The 25305-nt window shown below is 45.5% G+C and overlaps 2 protein-coding genes, 1 non-coding gene and 1 pseudogene across 8 annotated transcripts in view; 2 read left to right on the plus strand and 2 right to left on the minus strand.

Moving 5' to 3' along the window:
• Window positions 1–11334, minus strand: part of C7H19orf44 (chromosome 7 C19orf44 homolog) — a 23328-nt gene extending 11994 nt beyond the window's left edge. For 4 of the 5 annotated variants that reach the window (XR_015166534.1, XM_086408617.1, XM_086408620.1 and 1 more), the window contains exons 1-3: window positions 11251–11334; window positions 4222–4966; window positions 1895–2201 (exon numbers count right to left, since the gene is read on the minus strand). Coding sequence is in view for 4 of the 5 variants with exons in the window: in XM_086408617.1 (XP_086264743.1) it covers window positions 1895–2201; window positions 4222–4965 (1051 nt within the window). In the remaining variant the exon portion in view is untranslated. Of the gene's footprint in view, window positions 1–1894; window positions 2202–4221; window positions 7872–11250 lie in introns of all 5 variants that reach the window. The other variant, XM_086408618.1, reaches the window with a different exon arrangement.
• Window positions 6409–6906, plus strand: LOC147368178 (large ribosomal subunit protein uL11 pseudogene; annotated as a pseudogene).
• Window positions 11296–25305, plus strand: part of CALR3 (calreticulin 3) — a 24857-nt gene continuing 10847 nt past the window's right edge. Inside the window, exons 1-3 of one of the 2 annotated variants that reach the window (XM_086408626.1) lie at window positions 11296–11690; window positions 11905–12006; window positions 17634–17837. In XM_086408626.1, coding sequence (XP_086264752.1) covers window positions 11474–11690; window positions 11905–12006; window positions 17634–17837 — 523 coding nt within the window. In that variant the 5' untranslated portion in view covers window positions 11296–11473. The remainder of the gene's footprint in view (window positions 11691–11904; window positions 12007–17633; window positions 17838–25305) is intronic. The other variant, XM_086408627.1, reaches the window with a different exon arrangement.
• TRNAG-CCC (transfer RNA glycine (anticodon CCC)) lies at window positions 22799–22871 on the minus strand. Its single transcript has one exon. It is a non-coding gene; the product is annotated as a tRNA-Gly (tRNA).

Here is a 25305-nt window from a genome sequence, read left to right on the forward strand (position 1 = left end):
CTGGACACAGAGGGGACCCCTCCCGGCCAGCAGCAGGGGGCTGAGGCGCAGCCTGGAGGGGCAGTCAGGGAGGGCCAGAACCCAGGTCTGGCGTTCCTGTCGGCTGTCACGTCAGCCAACCCTGACCCTCACAGGCTTCCCGTGCAGGTATGCCCACCTTCTCATCCACGCCCACCAGGCTGGCTAGGACACCCATCACCATTTCCTCGGGCCTGAAGATCCGAGCCAACAGCAGTGAGGTGCCACGTGGCACGTGTGGTGACCCCCGAGGGGACTCCAAGGGGGCTTTCTCGCACCCTCAAGCCCATCCCCCTGCACAGGGAGGGGACTTTGGTCAGCTGTGCTTCCCCTCCCTGCCCCTACATCATGGTGCCTTAGCATCTAGGATTTTTTTTCAGGGGTAGGGTCACACCACGCAGCCTGTGGGATCTTAGTTCCCCGACCAGGGACTGAACCTGTGACCCTGAAGTGAAAGTGCAGAGTCTTAACCACTGGACCACCAGGGAAGTCCGCATCTTGAATATTTTTAGCTGCAGGAATCTGAGACACAGAAGGGGCTGCAAGGACTCCCTGACCTCCTCTGAAGCAGGCTGTCCCTCAGGTAAGACTCACCTTCCCTTTACCTGGGGGAGAGGAGCATCCTTATGCCCAGGATGGGGGGAACTGAGCCACCCCTCACCAGCAGGTTTCGCTCTGTCTCCCCTCATCTACTCCTATCCTTTTTCTATCACACTCTCCCAGGACTCTCCACTGCTCATCACACCTAGCAGGAGGCATCACCATTCTTTTACATTTTCATTTCCTTATGAAGGCTCCTGGGTCACATAAAACTTCTATGAAATCTTTATTGAATCTCAGAATGCTTTTCTCCTGTTAACCTGTCTTTGGTTACAGAGATCCAGCTGAGAAGTTAAAAGGACACAAGGAAAAAACTATTTTTCCTCCCTGACCACTGATTCACTGGCTAAAGATCATCCTAGCACCTGGGAACTAGGGCCGGGGCAGGGCAGATTTGCCTGTTTCTCATTGTGGTCCTGACTGACACCACCACGCCTGGCACCTGCTGGCAAACAGCAGGTACTCAACCCAGTTATTTAACTGGGTTTTGATGGCAAGGCAACTGCAGAGGGGAGAAATCCATGTTTTCTTTTTCTGTTCTTTTCTTAAATACATACAATATTAAAACTCATGCTGGGGACTTCCCTGGTGGCCCAGTGGTTAAGAATCCTCCTTCCCGGCTATACCCCAATACAAAATAAAAATTTTCTCTTTTTTAAAAAGAAAAGATCTGGGGAGTTCAATAAAGAGAAGAAAAAAAAAAATGAATCCACCCTGGCTTCCAGGGCAGGGGATGCAGGTTCGATCCCTGGTCAAGGAACTAAGACCCTGGCCACTGCAGCACAGCCAAAAATAAAAAATAAATAAGTACATAAAAAATCATGTTGAATGATGGTGAAATAATAAAAATGTCTGTGACTGCTTAGAGGTTGGTTTTGTTTTCTGCAATTAAAAAGGAAAGGAAATACACTTCTCTTTTACAACAAGGAAAACTTTCTCTCATATGAGGCTCGAGAAGGGTTTGCCTTTGCTCTGTCACTGGGCAGGGTCACTAGATGAAGACTTTAAAGACAGAACAGGGACTTACCTGGCGGTCCAGTGGTTAAGACTGCATTTCAGACACAGAGATGCAGGGGGTCAGGGAACTAAGAGCCCACAGTCCCCAAGGGGAAAAAGAAATCTGACTTGGCCCCTCAACTAGGAAAGAGGGTGTGGAAAAGCCGAGGGTGCCTTGCACCCCTCATGATAATACCCTGTGACCACCATGCTGGGGACTCTAAAGGCAGTCTCACCCTCCCTGCCCAGGGTGACAACTCTGCACAGGGATGAAGGCTACCGTTCAGACTGTCATCAGTGGCTTCTGAGGGAGGCTCCTCCTGAGGCCCAGGCTCGCTCCTTCTCAGGGAGGATGAGAGCTCGTCGGCCCCCGAGGTCAAGGGCGCTGAGTTCGAAAAGGCACCAGGGATGGAATGCGACACGATGCGGGAGGCAGGCGTCTGTGGGGAGGGAGCTCTCAAGCCGGCACCGGGAAGGGACCCGTCTGCTGACCGTGAGGTTGACGGCCATGAAGTGGCGAATGGCTTTGAGCTGGGAAGATCTTTACTGGGCCGTGAAAGGGCTCTTGGTGGAGTTGGGATTTGACCCTACGTGGGCAGAAACAAAAGAAGGGAAATTAACCAAACATGCTAAGTAAGTCCTGATCAAGCGACATTGGGGTTGGTGGACAGTGTGAGGCCTCATGATGACCGTTACCGTTCTCAGCCCTTTTCTCTCTTCTCCCCTCATAAATAAATAAGAAATACTCAGAAATATTGCTTGGCTTTCAAATCGTGTCTGACTCTTTGCAAGCCCAGGGACTGTAGCCTGCTGGCCTCCTCAGTCCATGGGATTTCCCAGGCAAAAATGCTGGAGTGGGTTGCGATTTCCTTCTCCAGGGGATCTTCCTGACACAGGGATTGAACCCACGATGCCTGCATGGCTGGAGAAAGAAATGGCGACCCACTCCAGTATTCTTGCCTGGGAAATCCCATGGACAGAGTGGCCTGGTGGGCTACAGTCCAGAAGGGTTGCAAAGAGTCAGACAAAGTTAGTCACAAGAGTGACTAAGCAAAATTGGCCAAAGTACCTCTACTGTAATCTCCCTTAATAACAAGTGTTGGTGAAGATGTGGAGAAACTGGGACCCTCATGCAAAGCAGTGCAGCCACTGTGGGAATCAGTTTGTCTGTTCCTCAATTAGTTACACACAGGCTTATTATAAGACACAACAGTTTTGCTCCTAGGAAAAACCCAAAGAATTGAAAACAGGGACTCAAACAGATACTTGTAACACTATTCATAATTGCCAAAAGGTGGAAACATCCCAGACGTCCATCAGTGGATGAGTGGATAGACACAACGTGGTCCATCCACGCAGTGGAATATTCCTCAGCCCTAAAAAGGAATGGAGCATTGATGCATGCTACAATGTGAGTGAACCCCGAAAGCATCATGCTAAGGGAAAGAGACTGGACACAAAAGGTCACAGGTTGTATGATTCCACTGGAGAAATGTCCAGAACAGGCAAACCCACAGAGACAGAAAGCAGATTAGTGATTATTAGGGTTTGGAGGACAGAGAAACAAGGAGTGATTATTTGGTGCACGTGTCCGTGCTAAACCATTTCAGTCTCGTCAACTCTTTGTGATCCTATGGACTGCAGCCCACGAGGCTCCTCTGTCCACAACATTCTCCAGGCAAGAATACTGGAGTGGGTTGCCATGCCCTCCTCCTCCAGCAGATTTTCCCAACCCAGGGATCAAACCTGCATCTCTTGTGACTCCTGCATTGCAGGCAGATTCTCTACCACTGAGCCAAGAAGGAAGACTGATAGTAATCAGTAACGGTTTACTTTTGGGAGGATGGAAATGTTTTGGAATGAGACAGATGGCAGTTATACAACACTGTGAATGTACTAAATGCCACTGAATTGTTCATTTTTAATAGGTTAATTAGGAATTTTAGGTTATAGGAATTTCACCTCAATTTAAAAAAAAAATGGAAATGGAGCCTTCCCAAGTTAGTGATTCCCATATGGTCCAACCAGCGAGCGGGCACGGGTCACTAACGGCAGTGCTCACGGCCGGGGCTGCCTCAGTCATGCAAAGTGCCGTCCTGCGGGGTACACAGTCCCCAGTGCCGCACGGTGCAAACACCTGCCGTGTCCAAACCCGATCCCTTACAGAGCAGGCCAGGAGTGCGGCCCCGTGATGGGCTGAAACCCAGCCCTTCCTCATCCAACACTCTCTCAAGGAGCTCACAGGTGATGGCACTCCTCAAGACTCTAGTGCTATGACACAAAGGTACAAATGCAAAGTATTAATACAAACAAGTACAAAATAAATAAGTGCAAAATGCAGGATGTCCCTGGTGGGCCAGTGGTTAAGAATCCACCTTGCAATGCAGGGCATGGATGCAGGTTCGATCCCTGGTTGGGGAATTAAGATCCCACGTGCCACAGAGCAACTTGTGTCGCCACCTACTGAGCCCAGGAGCTCCAGAGCCGTGTGCTGGCACTAGAGAGTCCCTGCGCCACAAGGGAAGATCCCACGGGCCACAACTGAGACCCGGTGCAGCCAGATAAACAAATAAAAAACAAAAATGGATAAATACATGCAAACCTTACCGAGACCAGTTTTGTTTGTTCTTTCTCAGTGGCTTTGGTGAAACCCTGATTGGTGGTTGTTTCTTTTTCCCCAGAAGATTCTGTCAAGCTCCCCAGCAACTTTTTCATTTCCTCTTCATCACTGTCTGGTGAATCCAGTGTTCTAGAAGGTTGTTTCTCTCTGGGTCTTTGAGCATCCCTCTCCTTCCCAACCTGGGCTTCCACGGGTATCTTTTCCACCTGTGCTTCTCTCTTCTTTAGAAACCTACTGACCTTCCCACTCGGCATGTCTGTCTCAGGGACAGGAATTTCAAGGGCCTGTTCCTGGGAGGGTTGTCCTGCGTTCTGTGAAGAAAGGTCAGCCGTCCTCCTAGGGGGAGTTTCTTCAGCTCTGCTAGGGAGCCAGTCCTCAGATTCTGCGTCCGATGGATCCACCCGCACCTTCCGGTTCCTGATCTTGGTCTCTATCTGTGCCAGCTTCGTGAGCGCCGCGTTGGCCCTGACCTTGGAGGCAGTGGTTGACGGTCTACTTGAAGAGTGCCAGTGCTCGCTCCCCAGGACAGCGTTCTCTTTTGGCAGGAAGTGTTTTCCACCCAGAGTCTGGTTTCTTTTTAAAAATCTGCTGGGACCGGGTGCTATTTTGGTAAGATGTCTACTGATATCAGAGTTCCACATGTCCCCCAACTTTGAATCTTCTAAGGAAATATCACTGAGGTCGCCAAAGATGTCACGCACAGGACGGCTGGGTTTTCTTATCGAAGCCATTCTAGGGAGTAAAGACAGAAAACTTAAGAATCAGAACATCTGATGTTCATACTGCCAGTTCAAATCTCTCAACAGCTCCCACCACTTGGGAGAGACCACATTCCCTTTTGCCCTCTGGCCAGAGCCGCCCCACCAAGCCCGATGACCACCATGAAAATAAGACACCTGGGACTTCCCTGGTGGTACAGTGGGTAAGAATCCGCTTGCCGATGCAGGGGACACAGGTTCGATCCCTGATCCAGGAAGATTCCAGAAGCCACAGAGTAACTAAGCCCGAGCACCACAGTTTCTGAAGCCTGCGTGCCCTAGCGTGCGTGCTCCCCAACAAGAGAAGCCACCCCGATGAGAAGCCCATGAACCGCAACAAAGAGTAGCCCCCGCTTGCGCAACTAGAGAGCGCCCTGGAGCAGCAACTAAGGCCTAGGGCAGCCAAAAAATAAATTAAAAATATATAAATAAGATACCTGGTATGTTACCACTGAATTACCTGGCAATTACACTGAATTGCCAGGTATTAAGTGACACGTTACATAATAAAGACAAAAGTCAGCGATTCTCAGGCCCCAGCAGGAGCCCCAGTACTTCATTCAGAGCTGCCGTATCTCATTTAACCCTCACTTGACCCTGTGAGTTGGTTATTGTCATCCCTCTCTCATAGAAGGAGAGGAAGGAAATGAAGGCCGCAGCAGGTTAGATCCTGATCAGTGAGTTGCTATTGTTGCTCAGTTGCTAAGTCGTGTCTGATTCTTTGAGACCCCATGGACTGCAGCACGCCAGGCTTCCCTATTCTTCACTGTTTCCCAGAGTTTGCGCAAACTCATGTCCATTGAATCAACGATGCCATCCAACCATCTCATCCTCTGTCGTCCCTTCTCCTGCCCTCAACCTTTCCCAGCATCAGGGTCTTTTCCAGTGAGTCAGCTCTTCGCATCAGGTGGCCAAAGTATTACAGTTTCACCATCAGTTCTTCCAATGAATACTCAGGGTTGACTTCCTTTAGAATTGACTGATTTGATCTCCTTTCAGTCCAAGGGACTCTCAAGAGTCTTCTCTAGCACCACAGTTCAAAAGCATCACCTCTTTGGCGCTCAGCCTTCTTTATGGTCCAACTCTCACATCTGTATGTGACTGCTGGAAAAACCATAGCTTTGTCTGTATGGCCAGTGAGTAGCAGAGCCAAATTCGGAGCTTAGGCCGATTCCAAAGATCTCGCTCACCCCCAGAGTTCTTCACAGTCTCTCCAGATGCCCCACTTCAACTCCAAGTCAGTCCTACTCCCCAGTCGCACCCCAAGTCCAGTCTCCGCCTTTATCCAAGTGTCTTCAGTTCTCTCAAAAAAAAAAAGAGCTGTTGAGCTCTCGGCTTTTGGCTCAGAGGAGGCCAAAGTGCAACTTTCTTCAATAGTCCCGAATCTGGGTTCATCTGACACCAGCCGCCTCCAGCATGCCACCTAAGCTCGACCCCAACGAGATTAAAGTCGTGTACCTGAGGTGCACTGGTGGGGAGGTCAGTGCCAAGTCTGCCCTGGCCCCCAAGATTGGCCCCCTGGGTCTGTCTCCAAAAAAGGTCGGTGATGACATTGCCAAGGCAACTGGTGGCTGGAAGGGTCTGAGGATTACAGTGAAACTGACCATTCAGAATAGACAAGCCCAGATTGAGGTGATACCTTCTGCTTCTACCCTGATCATCAAAGCCCTCAAGGAACCACCAAGAGACAGAAAGAAGCAGAAAAACATTAAGCACAGTGGAAACATCACTTTTGATGAGATCGTCAACATTGCCTGGCAGATGCAGCATCGGTCTCTAGCTAGGGAACTTTCTGGAACCATTAAAGAGATCCTGGGGACCGCCCAGTCTGTGGGCTGCAATGTTGATGGCCGCCACCCTTATGACATCATAGATGGTATTAACAGTGGTGCAGTGGAGTGCCCAGCCAGTTAAGAACGGCAAAGGGAAAAGAAAAATAAAGGATTATTTGACAATCCCCCCCCAAAAAAAGAGCTGTTGAGAGCCTGCCCTGGTAGTCCAGTGGTTAAGACTCCACATTCCCAATGCAGGAGGGCCAGGTTCAACCGCTGGTCAAGGAACTAAGATCCTGCATGCCACACAGTGAGGCTAAATAAATAAAAATAGTTTTAAAAACTGGCTGTACTATTTTTTTAAAAAAGCTGTTTTTGAAACTCAATCTATATGTTTAATGAGCTCCCCAGAAATCTTATTTTACTTAGTGTAAGAACCTCTGCCCCGGGAGCAGGACTGGGGCCTTTGGACAGACACAGGCTGCCCTCTCCTCCCATCCTGCACAAAATGCCAGCCATGTGTTGTGCGTGTGTGCTAGCGTACATTTTTCTGGGGAGAAGGGCCTGAGTTTTCATCGTATTCTCAGAGTTCTCGTGTACCCCAAAAGAATAGGAACAATCCACTGCAAGACTTACCAAGGTTTCAAAAGATTTTAAAGACTTGGAAAAAGTATGGCATGGGTGGGTGTCTGCTGCAGGCCCTTTAGTGAACTTGGCAATGGCAATGAAATGCACAGAACCATGACCCCACAATTCCACATCTGGGAATTTACCTACAATTACATTCTCAAAGGCACATAGAGATGTCCAAGGAATGTCTTGGTAGCATTATTTGTACTAATCAGAAACAGAGGCCCAGTGAGGTCCAGACAACCACAGGCACACAGTGGAATATTAGGCAGCCATTAAAGGAAGGGGGAAATCTGTGTGCGTAACATCTCCAGCATAATGGTCTGTGAGGCAGGAAAGACGAGATGTAGAACCATGCCTCAGCTCCATACTGTTTGAATGGTGGGACTTGCCTGGTGGTCCAGGGGTTAAGACTTTGCGCTTCCAATGCAGAGGGCACAGGTTCAATGTCTGATCAGAGAATTAAAATCCCACATCCTGAACAGTGCAGCCAAAAAAAAAAAAAATACTGTTGAATGTTCTACCAAGACTATATATGTTACTTTTATTAAAAAACAAAAAAGTACTGTGAGACCCAAAAAAGCCTTTTCCCCCTCTCTATCCACTTGGAAAACTACTTTATTAGGATTACCAGAATAAACAGAGGACAGTTATTTGAATTTTAGACAAACAGCAAATAATTTTTAAGAATTAAGTATGACACAAATATTTTTATGGTAAAAGCTAATGTTCTGAACATTTTATACTAAAAAGCATTATGTTCCAAATATCTTCATATTAAAAAATTATTCATCTGAAATTGAAATTCAACTGGGTGTCCAGTATTCTGATTTAACTTGGCAACTCTACATGTTAGACACCTTTTAAAGCTGAGTTCAAATATTTTGTGCTGCTGCTGCTGCTACTGCTAAGTCGCTTCAATCATGTCCAACTCTGTGCGACCCCATAGACAGCAGCCCACCAGGCTCCCCCATCCCTGGGATTCTCCAGGCAAGAACACTGGAGTGGGTTGCCATTTCCTTCTCCAATGCATGAAAGTGAAAAGTGAAAGTGAAATCGCTCAGTCGTGTCCAACTCTTAGCGACCCCATGGACTGCAGCCTACCAGGCTCCTCCGTCCATGGGATTTTCCAGGCAAGAATACTGGAGTGGGTTGCAAATTTTGTGCTAGGCAAAGCATTTAACCCAGTCCCTAAGATTCTGGAGAAGAATGAATTATTTTTATTATTTTATTGTCTGTTTCTCTGACTAGTGTGCTTGCTTTCTTATCCCCATCTTAACAATTCATACACTAAGAGTGCCCAGCATAGGCCTGACCACAGGGGTCAGTGAATGGGAAACCACGCAGAATTCCTAGAGGGAGTGACCCTGGTCAGATTACTTAACCATTCTGTACCTCAGTTTGGTCATCTGTAAAAAGGGAATAACATAGGAATATAGGAATTCCTCATAAGAACATAGGAATCCTATGTTCAGTACGGCATACAATAAAATTTAGATAGCTGTCATGATGGTATTGGGGGGCTTCCCAAATGGCTCAGTGGTAAAGAATCTGCCATCCACTGCAGGAGATGCGGGTTCAACCCCTGGGTGGGGAAGATCCCTTGGAGAAGGAAATGGCAACCCACTCCAGTATTCTTGCCTGGGAAATCCTACGGACAGAGGAGGCTGACAGGCTACAGTCCATGGGGTCGCAAGAGAGTCAGGTATGACTTAGCAACTAAACAAAATGATAACAATGACAGTATTTGGACTACCTGCATAATGGGCTAACTTTTAGCTGCAAGGACATGGGGAAGGGGAAGTAGAAAGCACTGAACAACAACAGCTATCTCTGTGAATATTTTTGTAGTTAAGACTCCAGGCCATTCCGTGCTGGTCAGAGGGCAAGTCTGACCACCAGGCCAGGTTTTCTGGCATCTAGTTCTTCTGAAAGGTTTAAAATAAATTTAAAAAGTAATTTAAAAAATTTTTTTATTAAAAAAAAAAAGGAGGGGGGAATTTCTCTGGTGGCCTAGTAGTTAGGATTCCAGGGGGTGGGATTCAGTCCCTGATCTGGGAAGTGATATCCTGCAAGCCCCACAGATCAGGCAAAAAAAAAGAATTAAAAAAAAATAATAATGTTTAAAAGGGTAAATTTCATGTTATGTACACTTTACCACAACTAAAATAGATATGTATTTTTAAATTTTTTATTGAAGTATAGTTGATTTACAATATTGTGTTAGCTTCAGAAACATGTATTTTTTGTAAAAATACATTGTAAACTCACAATTAAAAATAAACCAATAGGCAAAATACATGAACTGATATTTCACACAAAAAAATATACAAATGGCCAATAAGCATGTAATAAGATGCTCAACATTATCTATGAGGGGAATTCAAATCAAAGCCACTATGAGATCCCACTTCACACCCACTGCTGCTGCTAAGTCACTTCAGTCGTGTCCGACTCTGTGTGACCCCACAGACGGCAGCCCACCAGGCTCCCCCATCCCTGGGATTCTCCAGGCAAGAACACTGGAGTGGGTTGCCATTTCCTTCTCCAATGCGTGAAAGTGAAAAGTGAAAGTGAAGTCGCTCAGTCGTGTCTGACTCTTAGGGACCCCATGGACTCCTCCATCCATGGGATTTTCCAGGCAAGGGTACTGGAGTGGGGTGCCATTGCCTTCACACCCACTAGAGTGACTGTAATCAAAAGTACAGAAAGGAACACGTGGTTGGTGAAGATGTGAAGATATTAGATAGAACCATTATACCCCTTGGAGGAGACTGTAAAACGATGCATCTGCCAACCTGGAAAACAGTCTGGTAGGTCCTCAAAAAATTAAACATAGTTCCCATAGGACCCAGCAATTTCAATCCCCTGCAGCCCAAGATAACTGAAATGGATGCAAATGTTCGTAACAGTTTTTATTCATAATACACAAAAAGTGGCAACAACCCGAATAGCCATTAACTAGTGAACGGAGAAGGCAATGGCACCCCACTCCAGTACTTTTGCCTAGAAAATCCCATGGACGGAGGAGCCTCGTAGGCTGCAGTTCATGGGGTCGCTAGAGTCGGACACGACTGAGCGACTTCACTTTCACTTTCCACTTTCATGCATTGGAGAAGGAAATGGCAACTCACTCCAGTGTTCTTGCCTGGAGAATCCCAGGGACAGGGGAGCCTGGTGGGCTGCCGTCTATGGGGTCGCACAGAGTCGGACACGACTGAAGCGACGCAGAAGCAGCAGCAGTGAATGGATGAGAACTATTCAGTAATAAAAAAGAACAAATAATGATACACACAACACGCACACGTGTCAAACACACCACACTAAGTGAAAATACCAGATGATGCAAAAAACCACACACCCTGTTATTCCAGTTACAAGGACTGTCCAGAAAAGCCAAGTCCACAAACTCACAAAGCCCATCGGTGGTTGCCTGGGACTGCGGGTGGTAGCGGGGATGGAGAGATACATTTCGGGTGACCCACAGGTTCGAAAGCTGGATGGTGGTGATGTTTGTACCATTTGGTAAATTTTTAGTAAAATAACGGGAATTGTAAGCTTAAAAGGGTGAATTGTACCGTATGTAGATGAGTTATCAATAAAGCTGTTAAAAGATAAACCAATTTTTGAAAATAGGGGCGCCCTTCAGACCAGCGGGTTGTTCCCCCAAGGCCTGGAGCGACCCACATCGGACCATCTCTCCTGTGCGCCTCAGACGGGGAAACTGAGGCTTCAGGCCCCTGAACCGCCCTCCCGCTGCCCGACCTACTCAGCTCTGGAGCGCGCCCCTTTCCCCTCAATTCCTCTCCCGAGTCCAGGCATCAAGCCCGGCCACCGCCCAGCCAACCCGGCCAACCTCCTCCCGCGAAGTCCTTCCGCGGAGGCTGCCGCCGCTCACTGTGGAACACTCGTGCCAGAGGGGACCGTTGCCCTCGGCAATAGCGCCCTGGCGAAAGAGACTACATCTCCCGGGTCACCCCGCGCCCTGAGGACCAATAGCGCCTCAGATCACAATCGCAAGGCTTCATGGGAGTGGTAGTTTTGGGGCGGGCCTGGTGTGCACCGCGCGTCCGAGCCCAATGGTCTCTCGGGTCATAATCGCGAGGCGTGACGGGAGCTGTAGTTCCGGGACTGGCCTGGCGGGCCGCGGAGACCGCTGGACGCGCCAAGGGGCAGTTACGAGAAGAAGTGGTGCCGCACGGTCCATGGCAGCGGCTCGCGTCCCGCTCTGGGCAATCTGTGTGCTGCGGGTGGCACTGGCCACCGTCTACTTCCAAGAGGAATTTCTAGATGGAGGTGAAGGGGCGACGCCGATGGTGGCGGGGGTGTAAGCTCCCGCATACCCCGTTTGCCCATCGGATGGCCTGAGTTGCCATTTGGCCCGGCCTTTAGACGAAGGATCGGTGGTATCAAAACCCTGAAGCCTCGAAGCCTTGAGCGTCCCCATCATTCTCCCTACGACACACATTAACAGTTTTCAGCCCTAACCTGTGTTATTTACCCCCTACAGAGCGCTGGCGGAACCGATGGGTGCATTCCACTAATGACTCACAATTTGGGCATTTTAGACTTTCGTCCGGGAATTTTTATGGTCATAAAGAGAAAGACAAAGGTTAGTGTAGGAAACGTGAAATTAATTAAATGAATATTAAACGCCTCATAGAAACCTTTCAAGGTAGGTGTGGCACACCCCAAAACCCATTTCACAATTCGGGAAACAGGCCTGGGTAGGGTTGTTTTGTCTTTTCTCTCTTTAGAAGAGACCAGGATGATGCCTCTTTACAAGCACTAGTCAGATGGGTTTGGAGACCCGAGGGCCTTACGCTCCAGAAGGAAAAAGATTAGAAGATACTTCTCATTTTTATTTTCAAGTTAAAAAAAAAATTAAGGTAAAAGTTATATGCTGTCAAGTGGATGGATCTTAGGGGGTCCAGTAGAATGAATATAGTATATGACTGCACACCCAGATCAAGATAGGAACTTTCAGGCCCCACTTCCACCCCCAGAGGCAAATCCCCCACCCCCACCCGGCCCCAAGTCAGTAGCCTTCTGGTACCAAGAATAACCTCCGTTTTGGCTTCTCATTCCTAATAATTAAAAGTAGACAAACTACTGCCTGTTTTTTTATACACCCAGTTAGATTTCTAAATTTTCTTTTTAATCCACCTCAGGGCTTAGTCACAGCATGCGGGAGCTTCCGTTCCATGGCGAGGAGATCTTTTTCTTGCCATGCACGAGCTCTCTAGCTGTGTCACCCTGGCTTAGTTGCTGTGCGGTATGTGGGATCTTAGTTTCCAGAACAGAGCTTAACCTCTGTCTCCTGCATTACAAGGCCAGTTCTTAACCATTGGAGAACCAGGGAGTCCCCTCTTCATTGTTTAGTTGTTGGAGGAAAAAGAAAGGGAAATAGTATTTTGTGATGCGTTAAAGTTATACGAAGCGTTCCATGCAGTGTCTGAAATTTCACAGTCTGTAAATAAAGGGTTAGTGGAACACAGCCATGCTCACTTATTTGCATACAGTCTGTGACTGCTTTCGGACTACAATTCTCAAGGCAGAATTGAGTAGTTCAGACTCTCAAAAGTGTAAAATGTTTATTCCCTGGCTTTAACAGAAAAAAGTTTACCAACCCCTGATTTAGATGAAAAGTTCCCCTCTTTACCACCTTCCATTCACCTTCCATTCATCTTCCATCTTGGCCCTGTTACAGCAATGTTGCCCTAAAACCCGGCAACCTCTGGTTTTGGAATGTACTTGTATTGTTTCATAGATACATGGTGCTACAAATTGTCAGGCTGTAATGGAAAAAATGGAGTTGAAAATGACAAGTTCTATGAAGCTTGTCTAAGGAGCAGAGTTGTCATTTGTTTTTTTCCACCATAATATTTTTCCTTCCTCCAACCTGGAATGCTGAGGCTCTAGACTCTGCATTTCATTCACTCCAGCACGTGTCTACTGAGAGCAGATACAGGCAAGACACTGAGTATACTGGTTAATTCCACCCCTCATTGTGGTCTCCCAGGATCATGACATAGAAGTCATGGATGGAAAGATCCACAGAATTTAACTAGACAGAGAAGGGAGGTGCTGAGAGGTGATGGTGATGGCTGAGGAGTGGGGTGAGTCAGATGGCCTTCAGTTCAGTTCAGTGGCTCAGTCGTGTCCACCTCCTTGCGACCCCATGGACTCCAGGCTTCCCTGTCCATCACCAATTCCCGGAGCTTGCTCAAACTCATGTCCATCAAGTCAGTGATGCCATCCAGCCATCTCATTCTCTGTTGTCCTCTTCTCCTCCTGCCCCCAATCTTTCCCAGCATCAGAATCTTTTAAAATGAGTCAGTTTTTCACATCAGGTGGCCAAAGTATTGGAGTTTCAGCTTCAAATCAGTCCTTCCAGTGAACAGTCAGGACTGATCTCCTTTAGGATGGACTGGTTGGATCTCCTTGCAGTCCAAGGGACTTTCAAAAGTCTTCTCCAACACCACAGCTCAAAAGCATCTATTCTTTGGTGCTCAGCTTTCTTTGTATTCCAACTCTCACATCCATATGTGACTAATGGAAAAACTATAGCCTTGACTAGATGGGCCTTTGTTGGCAAAGTAACATCTCTGCTTTTTAATATGCTGTCTAGGTTGGTCACAACTTTTCTTCCAAAGAGTAAGCGTCTTTTAATTTCTTGGTTGCAGTCACCATCTGCAGTGATTTTGGAGCCCAAAAAATAAAGTCTGACACTGTTTCCACTGTTTCCCCATCTATTTACCATGAATTGATGGGACCAGATGCCATGATCTTAGTTTTGTGAAGTTGAGCTTTAAGCCAACTTTTTCACTCTCCTCTTTCACTTTCATCAAGAGGCTCTTTAGTTCTTCTTAGCTTTCTGCCATAAGGGTGGTGTCATCTGCATATCTGAGGTTATTGATATTTCTCCCGGCAATCTTGATTCCAGCTTGTGCTTCATCCAGCCCAGCATTTCTCATGATGTACTCTGCATATAAGTTAAATAAGCAGGGTGACAATATACAGCCTTGACATACTCCTTTCCCAATTTGGAACCACTCTGTTGTTCCATGTCCGATTCTAACTGTTGCTTCTTGACATGCATACAGATTTCTCAGGAGGCAGGCACCTCTCAGGAGGTGGTCTGGTATTCCCATCTCTTTCAGAATTTTCCACAGTTTATCATGATCCACCCAGTCAAAGTCTTTGGCTTAGTCAATGAATCAGAAGTAGATGTTTTTCTGGAACTCTCTTGCTTTTTCGATGATCCAGAGGATGTTGGCAATTTGATCTCTGGTTCCTCTGCCTTTTCTAAATCCAGCTTGAACATGTGGAAATTCACGGTTCACGTATTGCTGAAGCCTGGCTTGGAGAATTTTGAGCATTACTTTACTAGTGTGTGAGATGAGTGCAATTGTGCGGTGGTTTCAGCATTCTTTGGCATTGCCTTTCTTTGGGATTGGAATGAAAACTGACCTTTTCCAGTCCTGTGGCGACTGCTGAGTTTTCCAAATTTGCTGGCATATTGAGTGCAGCACTTTCACAGCATCATCTTTTAGGATTTGAAATAGCTCAACTGGAATTCCATCACCTACACTAGCTTTGTTTATAGTGATGCTTCCTAAAGCCCACTTGACTTGACATTCCAGGATGTCTGGCTCTAGGTGAGTGATCATACCATGATTATCTGGGTTGTGAAGATCTTTTTTGTATAATTCTGTCTGTTCTTGCCACCTCTTCTTAATATCTTCTGCTTCTGTTAGGTCCATACTATTTTTGTCCTTTTTTGTGCCCATCTTTGCATGAAATGTTCCTTGGTATCTCTAATTTTCTTGAAGAGATCTCTGAAAGTGAAAGTCGCTCAATCGTGTCCAAATCTTTGTGACCCCATGGACTATACAGTCCATGGAATTCTCCAGGCCAGAATTCTGGAGTGGGTAGCCTTTCCCTTCTCCAGCAGATCTTCCCAACCCAGGAATCAAACTGAAGTATCCTGCATTGCAGATGGATTCTTTACCAACTGAACTTGCCTCCTGTACAATGTCACTAACCTCTGTTCATAGTTCTTCAGGCACTCTGTCAGTCACATCTAACCCCTTGAATCTATTTGCCACTTCCACCGTATGATTGTAAGGGATTTGATTTAGGTCATACCCGAATGGTCTAGTGGTTTTCCCTACTTTCTTCAATTTAAGTCTGAATTTGGCAATAAGGAGTTCATGATCTGACCCATAGTCAGATTCTGTTCTTATTTTTGCTGAGTACATAGAATTTGTCCATCTTTGGCTGCAAAGAATATAATCAATCTGATTCTGGTATTGACCATCTAGTGATGTCCATGTGTAGAATCATCTCTTGTATTGTTGGAAGAGGGTGTTTGCTATAACCAGATGGCCTTAGAATTGCCTGGATGGTAGCGGGAGGGACTGCAGATCACCTGAGAGAGGTTGAGGGGGGAGAGAATGGAGAAGAGAGAAGTAGGTGTGGGAGTGGGAAGTCAATGGTGAATTCAGGCTTAGACATACTGATGTAGAATGCCAGGTTCATTAATGATGGCTCTCAGCAGAGGCAATCATGGGGACAGGATTATGTTGCACAGAAGGGTAGGTTATAATAAGACTGGCTGTTTTCACGTTTGTCTTTCTTGTTTTAAGTACAGTTGATAGTTGATTTATAATATCATGTTAGTCTCAGGTGTACAGCACAGTGCTTCAGTTATATATATATATATATATATATATATATATATATATTTCAGGTTCTTTTCCTTTATAGGTTATTACAAAATATTGAGTGTGGTTCCCTGTGCTACTACAGTAGGTCCTTGTGGTCAGGTTTGTCTTATAGCCCAGTAAAAGGTAAGGAGTTGGTTCAGGGCCATGTGGCTGCTGAAAAGGGAGTTTGGTCTTGAAGTAAATGACTAGGCTTGTATAAGATGATTCACACAACAAAAGGATGGTTGTCTTCATAAAAAGAGCCGCTATACAGGTGACACCTCGAACCAACTCACCCCACGTGGTGAAGCACCTTTTTTTTTTCCAGATCAGCACTCTGTTCTCCTTTAGCTATTGTGTCTCTAAAGTAGCTGTTTTATGATGAGAATTAAGGTAAAGAAGTAGACTGCTCCATGTATTTATTTATTCAACTTTGTATTTTGTATTGGGATATAGCCAATTAACAAACAATGTAACGAAGGGACTGGCCATACATACCCAAGTATCTGTTTTTCCCCAGACTCCCCTCCCATCCAGGCTGCCACCGAGCAGTGAGCAGAGTTCCCTGTGCTCTACAGTAGGTCCTTGTTGGTTATCCGTTTTAAATGTAGCAGTGTCTGCATGTCCATCCCAAACTCCCTAACTATCCCTTCCCCATATCCTTACCCCCAGCAGCCATAAATTCATTCTCTTAAGCCTGTGAGTCTCTGTTTTGTAAATTCATTTGCATGATTTTTTTTTAAAATATGGATTCCATATATAAGGGCTGTCATAGGACATCTCTTCTTCTCTGTCAGACTTACTTCACTTAGTAAGTCTAAGGTCCATCCGTGTTGCTGCAGATGGCACTATTTCATTTTTTAGAAGATTAGTTAGTTTCGACCGCACCGGGCCTTCGTTGCTGTGCGCAGGCTCTCTCCAGTTGTGGCGAGTGGGGGCTACTCTGGTCGTGGCACGCAGGCTTCTCGTGGCGCTGGCTTCTCTTCCAGCAGCGCGTGGGCCCTGGAGCACACGGTCTTTAGTAGTTGTGGTACACAGGCTTGGTTGCTCCACGGCATGAGGAATCTTCCTGGATCAGGGGTCACACCCATTTCCCCTGCCCTGGCTGGCAGTTTCTTAACCACTAGACCACCAGAGAAGTCCCAGAATGCTCCATTTTTTAACCCAGTTGCTACAAAGCTTCCTTGTATATTCCCACCCCTTGGAAAATGAAGGGAAGCAAAATGAATCTTTTATTTGTAATTAGACTGCATATCTGTCAGTGAGAACTGAAGCGTTTTTATAACTTAAGACCTAACTGGTATATTAAATACAAAAACACACACATGGGTATGTGAGATAGAAGTTCGGTGGCAGCAGAGAGCCTGTTAGTGACACGCCCGTTGCATATTATTGTAGAGATGTGCTATAGGTTCAGGATCAACATAAATGGTTGGGAGGTTTATTAGGTAGGGGAGGATAGCCATTTAATTCCTGTCTTGCTGAGTGGTGTCATTCCTATTCCTTCATGAGTACTTTTTATTTAAAGGTCTGCAAACCACGCAAAATAGCCGATTCTATGCCATCTCTGCACGGTTCAAACCATTTAGCAATAAGGGGAAGACTCTGATCATTCAGTACACAGTGAAACATGAGCAGAAGATGGACTGCGGAGGGGGCTACATTAAGCTGTTCCCTGCAGACGTGGATCAGAAGAACCTGAATGGGAAGTCCCAGTACTATATTATGTTTGGTGAGTTTCGATAGTACTGACAACCATTTCTGGTGATTTTTGAAAACCTTTCCACTTATAGGATCCTTAGATCGACTTTGCTCAAGTTGTGTTGAGAAAATCTAACTAAAGGTTTTTAGTGCTGTTAAACCTAATTAATTTGGAGGAGGGCATGGCAACCCACTCCAGTATTCTTGCCTGGAGAATTCCATGGACAGAGGAGCCTGACGGACTACAGTTCTTGGGATCACAGAGTCGGACATGACAAGCACCTTAGCATGCCCCCACACAGATTTAATTAATATAGCAGAAAGGCAACTGTACCATTCTATTGTTCTGGGGAGAAATTTATTTATCCAACATTTATATAGCCCAGGTATTTTGAATGCCTCAGGAATGTATACCTTGACCATGGGCCATGTCAGCCCAAAGCCTGTGTGTATTATGGCTGGTGAACTAAGGATGGGTTTTTAACTCTTTTTTTGGCTACACTGCATGGCTTGCAGGGTCTCAGTTCCCCAACTGGGGACTGAACCTTGGCCACGGCAATGAAAGCCCAGAATCCTAACCACTAGGTCCCCAAGGAACTCCTAGGTTTTTAACATTTTTGAATGATTAAAAAAAGGACAGTACTTTTGATCCATAAAAATAATAGACACTCAGATTTCAGTGTCCACAAGTGAAGTCTTAATTGGAATGCAGCCTCACTCTGTTCATTCACATCTTGTCTATGGCGGCTTTCAAGCAGCAGTGGCAGAATTGAATGGTCATGACAGAGAATATGTAGTTCACAAAACCAGAACTATTTACTGTCTGGCTCCTTACATAAAAAGCTTGTTGATTGCTGCTGCTGCTACTGCTAAGTTGCTTCAGTCGTGTCTGACTCTGTGTGATCCCATAGACGGCAGCCCACCAGGCTCCCCCATCCCTGGGATTCTCAAGGGAACACTGGAGTGAGTTGCCATTTCCTTCTCCAATACATGAAAGTGAAAAGTGAAAGGGAAATCGCTCAGTCGTGTCGACTTTCAGCGACCCCATGGACTGCGGCCTACCAGGCTCCTCGGTCCATGGGATTTTCCAGGCAGAGTACTGGAGTGGGGTGCCATTGCCTTCTCTGTGGTGACTGCTAGAATACATTAAATGTCTCATAACACCAGGAGTAATTAACATCTGTGCTGGAATTGGGAAGGGACCACATTTGGCTATAGGAACCAGACATAACTGAAGTGTGTGGATTCAAAAACCTTTAAGAATGAGGATTCTGGGAAGATGGGGGAAAAGGAAGCACCAGGAATCTGTCTCCCCACCTAGACAACAGTTGCACTGGCAGAATCTTTCTGATGTAACTATCACGGAACTCTGCAGTCAGTGGAAGTATTGCACCTCCCAGCAGAAGACTGGGGAGGTCACCGGCGGTGAATTTCAGTTCTTTGCCTGGTAGTACCTACCCATCTCCCACCTCTAGCCACATGGCTGACAGACAGCTGTGCACCCTGTTCCTGGAGCAGCTTTTACTGGGACCAGGGTAGGCAAAAAGGATCCTGTCCTCCAAATAACAAAGATCTGAGGTCCAATGGCTGATTCCTGCTTCTGATGGTAGAGGCACAGAAAAACAGATGGCCAGCCATTGTTGTTACATCTCCATACATTGTTGTAAGCCTCTCCTCTTCCCCCTGAAATGAATCTCAGGGGACTAAAAGGGCTAGAACCCTCCCCTCCCACTCTTCATTTTTCACCTTTCCCCCTTTAGGAAACTAGGCGTTAAAGATTAGGACATTAAAAAGACAAATGCATATGCAAGGGAAACTAAAAAGTGACTGCACATACCCAGGAAAACACTCAGAAAAAAGCCTGAGAAAACCCTATTTATGTCCCAGGCTGACCCTTGGTACAGAGTGAGCCTTCAACAAATCAAGCAAAAAACCAAAAACAACAAAGCAAAGCCTACAGAAGGAGGAGAATCCAATTTCCAGAGTTAACATTAGCCTCAAATGTCCAGTGTTTAGCAAATAATCACAAAGTATACAAAGAAGCCAGAAAGTATGGCCCACTCAAATGAAAAAAAAAAAAATCAATATGAACGGTCCCTGGTAAAAAGACCTAATGACAGACCTGTTAGACTTAAATATCTGTCTGAATGACTCTCAAAGAACTAAATGAAGATGTAGTGAAAGTCAAAAATATGAGAAAATGGAAATACAGTAAGGAGATAGGAAAAAAGCGAAAAAAAAAATAGAAGAAGAAAGAAAGAAAGCCAAGGATATGGTAAACTTAACAAGAACCCAAAATCAAATTCTGGAGTTAGTACAACGGACATGAAAAGTTCACTAGAAGAGTTAAAGGCAGGTTTGAGCATATAGAAGAAAGGATCCAAGAACTTGAAGACAGGTTAGTGGAAATGATTAAGGCTGAGAAGCAGAAAGAAACAAGTCTGAAGGAAAGCAAGCAGAGCCTAAGGGGCCTATAGGACACCATCAAACAAACCAACGTATGCACTGTGGGAATTGCATAAGGAGAAGAGAAACAATGGCCTTACAAATAGCTGTGAAAAGAGAAGCGAAAAGCAAAGGAGAAAAGGAAAGATATGCTCATTTGAATGCAGAGTTCCAAAGAATAGCAAGGAGAGATAAGAAAGCCTTCCGAAGTGATCAATGCAAAGAAATAGAGGAGAACAATAGAATGGGAAAGACTAGAGATCTCTTCAAGAAAATTAAAGATACCAAAGGAACATTTCATGCAAAGATGGGCTCAATAAAGGACAGAAATGGTAGGGAACTAATGGAGGCAGAAGATATTAAGAAGAGGTGGCAAGAACACACAGAAGAACTGTACAAAAAAGATCTTCACGACCCAGATAATCACGATGGTGTGATCACTCACCTAGAGCCAGACATCCTGGAATGTGAAGTCAAATCAAGCTAGTGTGGGTGATGGAATTCCAGTTGAGCTATTTCAAATCCTAAAAGATGATGCTGTGAAAGTGCTGCATTCAATATGCCAGCAAATTTGGAAAACTCTGGAGCGACTTCACTTTTACTTTTCACTTTCATGCATTGGAGAAGGAAATAGCAACCCACTCCAGTGTTCTTGCCTGGAGATTCCCAGGGACGGGGGAGCCTGGTGGGCTGCCGTCTATGGGGTCACACAGAGTCAGACACGACTGAAGTGACGCAGCAGCAGCAGCAGCAGCAGCAGCAGCAGTGGCCACAGGACTGGAAAAGGTCTGTTTTCATTCCACTCCCAAAGAAAGGCAATGCCAAAGAATGCTCAAACTACCGCACAAATGTACTCATCTTACATGCTAGTAAAGTAATGCTCAAAATTCTCCAAGCCAGGCTTCAACAGTATATGAACCGTGAGCTTCCAGACATTCAAGCTGGATTTAGAAAAGGCAGAGGAACCAGAGATCAAATTGCCAACATCCGTAGGATCATCGAAAAACCAAGAGAGTTCCAGAAAAACATCTATTTCTGCTTTATTGACTATGCCAAAGCCTCTGACTGGGTGGATCACCACAAACTGTGGAAAATTCTCAAAGAGAAAGAAATACCAGACCACGTTACCTGCCTCTTGAGAAACCTGTATGCAGGTCAGGAAGCAACAGTTAGAGCTGGACTTGGAACAACAGACTGGTTCCAAATAGGGAAAGGAGTACATCAAGGCTGTATATTGTCACCTTGCTTATTTAACTTATACGCAGAATATATCATGAGAAACGCTGGGATGGATGAAGCACAAGCTGGAATCAAGATTGCCCGGAGGAATATCAATAACCTCAGATATGCAGATGACACCACCCTTACAGCAGAAAGCTGAGAAGAACTAAAGAGCCTCTTGCTGAAAGTGAAAGAGGAGAGTGAAAAAGTTGGCTTAAAGCTCAACATTCAGAACACTAAGATCATGGCATCTGATCCCATCACTTCATGGCAAATAGATGGGGAAACAGTGGAAACAGTGAGAGACTTCACTTTTTTGGGCTCCAAAACCCCTGCAGATGGTAACTGCAGCCATGAAATTAAAAGACACTTATTCCTTGGCAGGAAAGTTATGACCAACCTCGACAGTGTATTAAAAAGCAGAGACGTTACTTTGCCAATAAAGGTCCGTCTAGTCAAGGCTATGGTTTTTCCAGTGGTCATGTATGGATGTGAGAGTTGGACTATAAAGAAAGCTGAGCACCAAAAAGAACTGATGCTTTCAAACTGTGATGTTGGAGAAGACTCTTGAGAGTTCCTTGGACTGTAAGGAGATCCAACCAGTCCATCCTAAAGGAAATCAGTCCTGAATATTCATTGGAGGGACTGATGTTGAAGCTGAAACTCCAATACTTTGGCCACCTGATGCGAAGAGCTGACACATTGAAAAAGACCCTGATGCTGGAAAAGATTGAGGGCAGGAGGAGAAGGGGATGACAGATGATGAGATGGTTGGATGGCATCACTGTCTCAACTGAATAAACTCTGGGAGTTGGTGATGGACAGGGAAGCCTGGTATGCTGCCATGTCTCACATTTATTCTTGAATTTAAAATCTGGAATGAAAAAGGTCTTTCTTTAGATTAAGAAACAATTTTAAGTGGCTCAATTTGGGTTATGTAATTATTCCCTCAAGACAGGATAGCAGAGATATCTGGCAAAAAAATATTACCACCTGTTGAATTAAAGATGATTTCACAAATATTTGATTTAGTTGGATTTGGTAAACAAAATAACTGCAAATATCTACCTAATACTACCTTTAAATACACTCAACATGTCTGCTACATGTAAATTGCAAAGCAGCATATTTTGGAGTAAAGAAGATATTTAAAGTTTTCTGTTAATACAGAAAACTGTTTTTAACTCAAAATCAGTTACATTTCACTCAAATCCATTGTGTCAGTCTTAAAACACTTCCTGCGATTTCTTAGCTGCAGTTTTTTTTTAAAAAATATTTATTTATGTATTTGCCTACATTTGGTCTTAGTTGGCATGTAGGGTCTAGTTCCCTGACCAGGGATTGAACCCAGGCCCCCCGCATCGGGAGTGCGGAGTCCTAGCCACTGGACCACCAGGGAAATCCCCTTAGCTGCAGTTTTTGGTTTGAGAGCAGCTTGCAGGTGTTGAAGAGGAAGAGAGGAGTATGTTTCACTGGGCCCTTCCAGGGGCCTTAACTATGTGATCTTAGATTATGTTTAAGATGCTAGAAATGGGTAATGTGGCCCCCATTTTGCAAATACGGAAACTGAGGCTCAGAAAGATTAAAATACTTGCCCAAAAGTCAGGTCAGCCCCACTTCAGAGCCCATATGCTTCCATTTTTTACAAAAATCCACTCCTGCATAATTATTTTATGATTGCTGTTAATGGAAAAAGTCCAGATTTTTCTGGTCAGATCTAGGCACATTCTGAAGCTGAATTTAATAGTAAAAACGTGTAGGTACTTAGAGAGAAGAAATTTCTGACCAATTTTGAGGGAAAAATAAATTTCATGTTCCAATTCCAAGGTAATAGTTCAGTTCAATTCAGTCACTCAGTCATGTCCGACTCTTTTCGACCCCATGAACCGCAGCATGGGAGAAGGAAATGGGAACCCACACCAGTACTCTTGCCTGGAAAATTCCATGGATGGAGGAGCCTGGTGGGCTACAGTCCATGGGGTCACAAAGAGTCGGACACGACTAAGCAATTTCACCTAGAACCGCAGAACATCAGGCCTCCCTGTCCATCACCAACTCCCGGAGTCCACCCAAATCCATGTCCATTGAGTCAGTGATGCCATCCAACCATCTCGTCCTCTGTCATCCCCTTCTCCTCTTGCCCTCAATCCTTCCCAGCACCAGGGTCTTTCAAATGAGTCAGCTCTTCGCATCAGGTGGCCAAAGTATTGGAGTTTCAGCTTCAGCATCAGTCCTTCTAATGAACACCCAGGACTGATCTCCTTTAGGATGCACTGGTTGGATCTCCTTGCAGTCCAAGAGACTCTCAAGAGTCTTCTCCAACACCACAGTTCAAAAGCATCAATTCTTTTTGGTGCTCAGCTTTCTTTATAGTCCAACTCTCACATCCATACATGACCACTGGAAAAACCATAACCTTGACTAGACAGACATTTGTTGACAAAGTAATGTCTCTGCTTTTTAATATGCTGTCGAGGTTGGTCATAACTTTCCTGCCAAAGAGTAAGTGTCTTCTAATTTCATGGCTGCAATCACCATCTGCAGTGATTTTGGAGCCCAAAAAAATAAAGTCTGACACTGTTTCCACTGTTTCCCCATCTATTTCCCATGATGTGATGGGACTGGATGCCATGATCTTAGTTTTGTGAATGTTGAGCTTTAAGCCAACTTTTTCACTCTCCTCTTTCACTTTCATCAAGAGGCTCTTTAGTTCTTAGCTTTCTGCCATAAGGGTGGTGTCATCTGCATATGTGAGGTTATCCAAGGTAATAGACTTTCATACAAATAGTTCACATAGCTTTTGTTTTTTTAAAAAATTAAACTCTTTTCCAGCAATAACAAAAAAAAATAAAAGAATTTCATAAACCACACATCTTCAGGGAACTCCACTGGGAGATAGATGTGGTGTTTTTTGTCCTCCTGTAGGATGCTATTTCTCGGAGAAGGCAATGGCAACCTACTCCAGTACTCTTGCCTGGAAAATCCCATGGGCACAGGAGCCTGATAGGCTGAAGTCCATGGGGTCTCTAAGAGTCGGACACGACTGAGCGACTTCACTTTCACCTTTCACTTTCATACATTGGAGAAGGAAATGGCAACCCACTCCAGTGTTCTTGCCTGGAGAATCCCAGGGACGGGGGAGCCTAGTGGGCTGCCGTCTATGGGGTCGCACAGAGTCGGACACGACTGAAGCGACTTAGCAGCAGCAGCAGCAGCAGGATGCTATTTCTAAGTTCAACGTCGCATGTACTCTGACAAATTGTTAATATTCTTTAAGTAATTATGTGCAGCCTAGTTATCTCTTATTTAATCTGGAGGTTCATCTCTACAGATTCTAGAAGAAATCGCAGTCATCTGCTGTGTTTACAGAGTTTTTTCATGGGGGTAGGTACAGTTTTGGGTCTGTGGATGTAATGGAGTTCTATTTGAGACAGAAAGACACGCGGACACTCTCATGCATTCCTACGGCTTCAAGTCAATGAAGGCACAGCTGGGTAATTCCAGACATTCTCAGAAGGCTTGACAGATTTTCTAGATCCCTCCTGTAAACCTTGCTTAGAATATTCAGAACTTCCTAGTCTTTGAGCAAGGAATAGAGTATCCTGCTGCTGCTGCTGCTGCTAAGTCGCTTCAGTTGTGTCCTGCTCTGTGCGACCCCAGAGATGGCAGCCCACCAGGCTCCCCCATCCCTGGGATTCTCCAGGCAAGAACACTGGAGTGGGTTGCTATTTCCTTCTCCAATGCATGAAAGTGAAAAGGGAAAGTGAAGTCGCTCAGTTGTGTCCGACTCCTAGCAACCCCATGGACTGCAGCCTACCAGGCTCCTCCGTCCA

The sequence above is a fragment of the Bos grunniens genome, chromosome 7 (assembly GCF_055505025.1).
Source record: "Bos grunniens cultivar Pamir isolate PY7600 chromosome 7, Bosgru_T2T1.0, whole genome shotgun sequence".
NCBI classification, from domain to species: domain Eukaryota; kingdom Metazoa; phylum Chordata; class Mammalia; order Artiodactyla; family Bovidae; genus Bos; species Bos grunniens.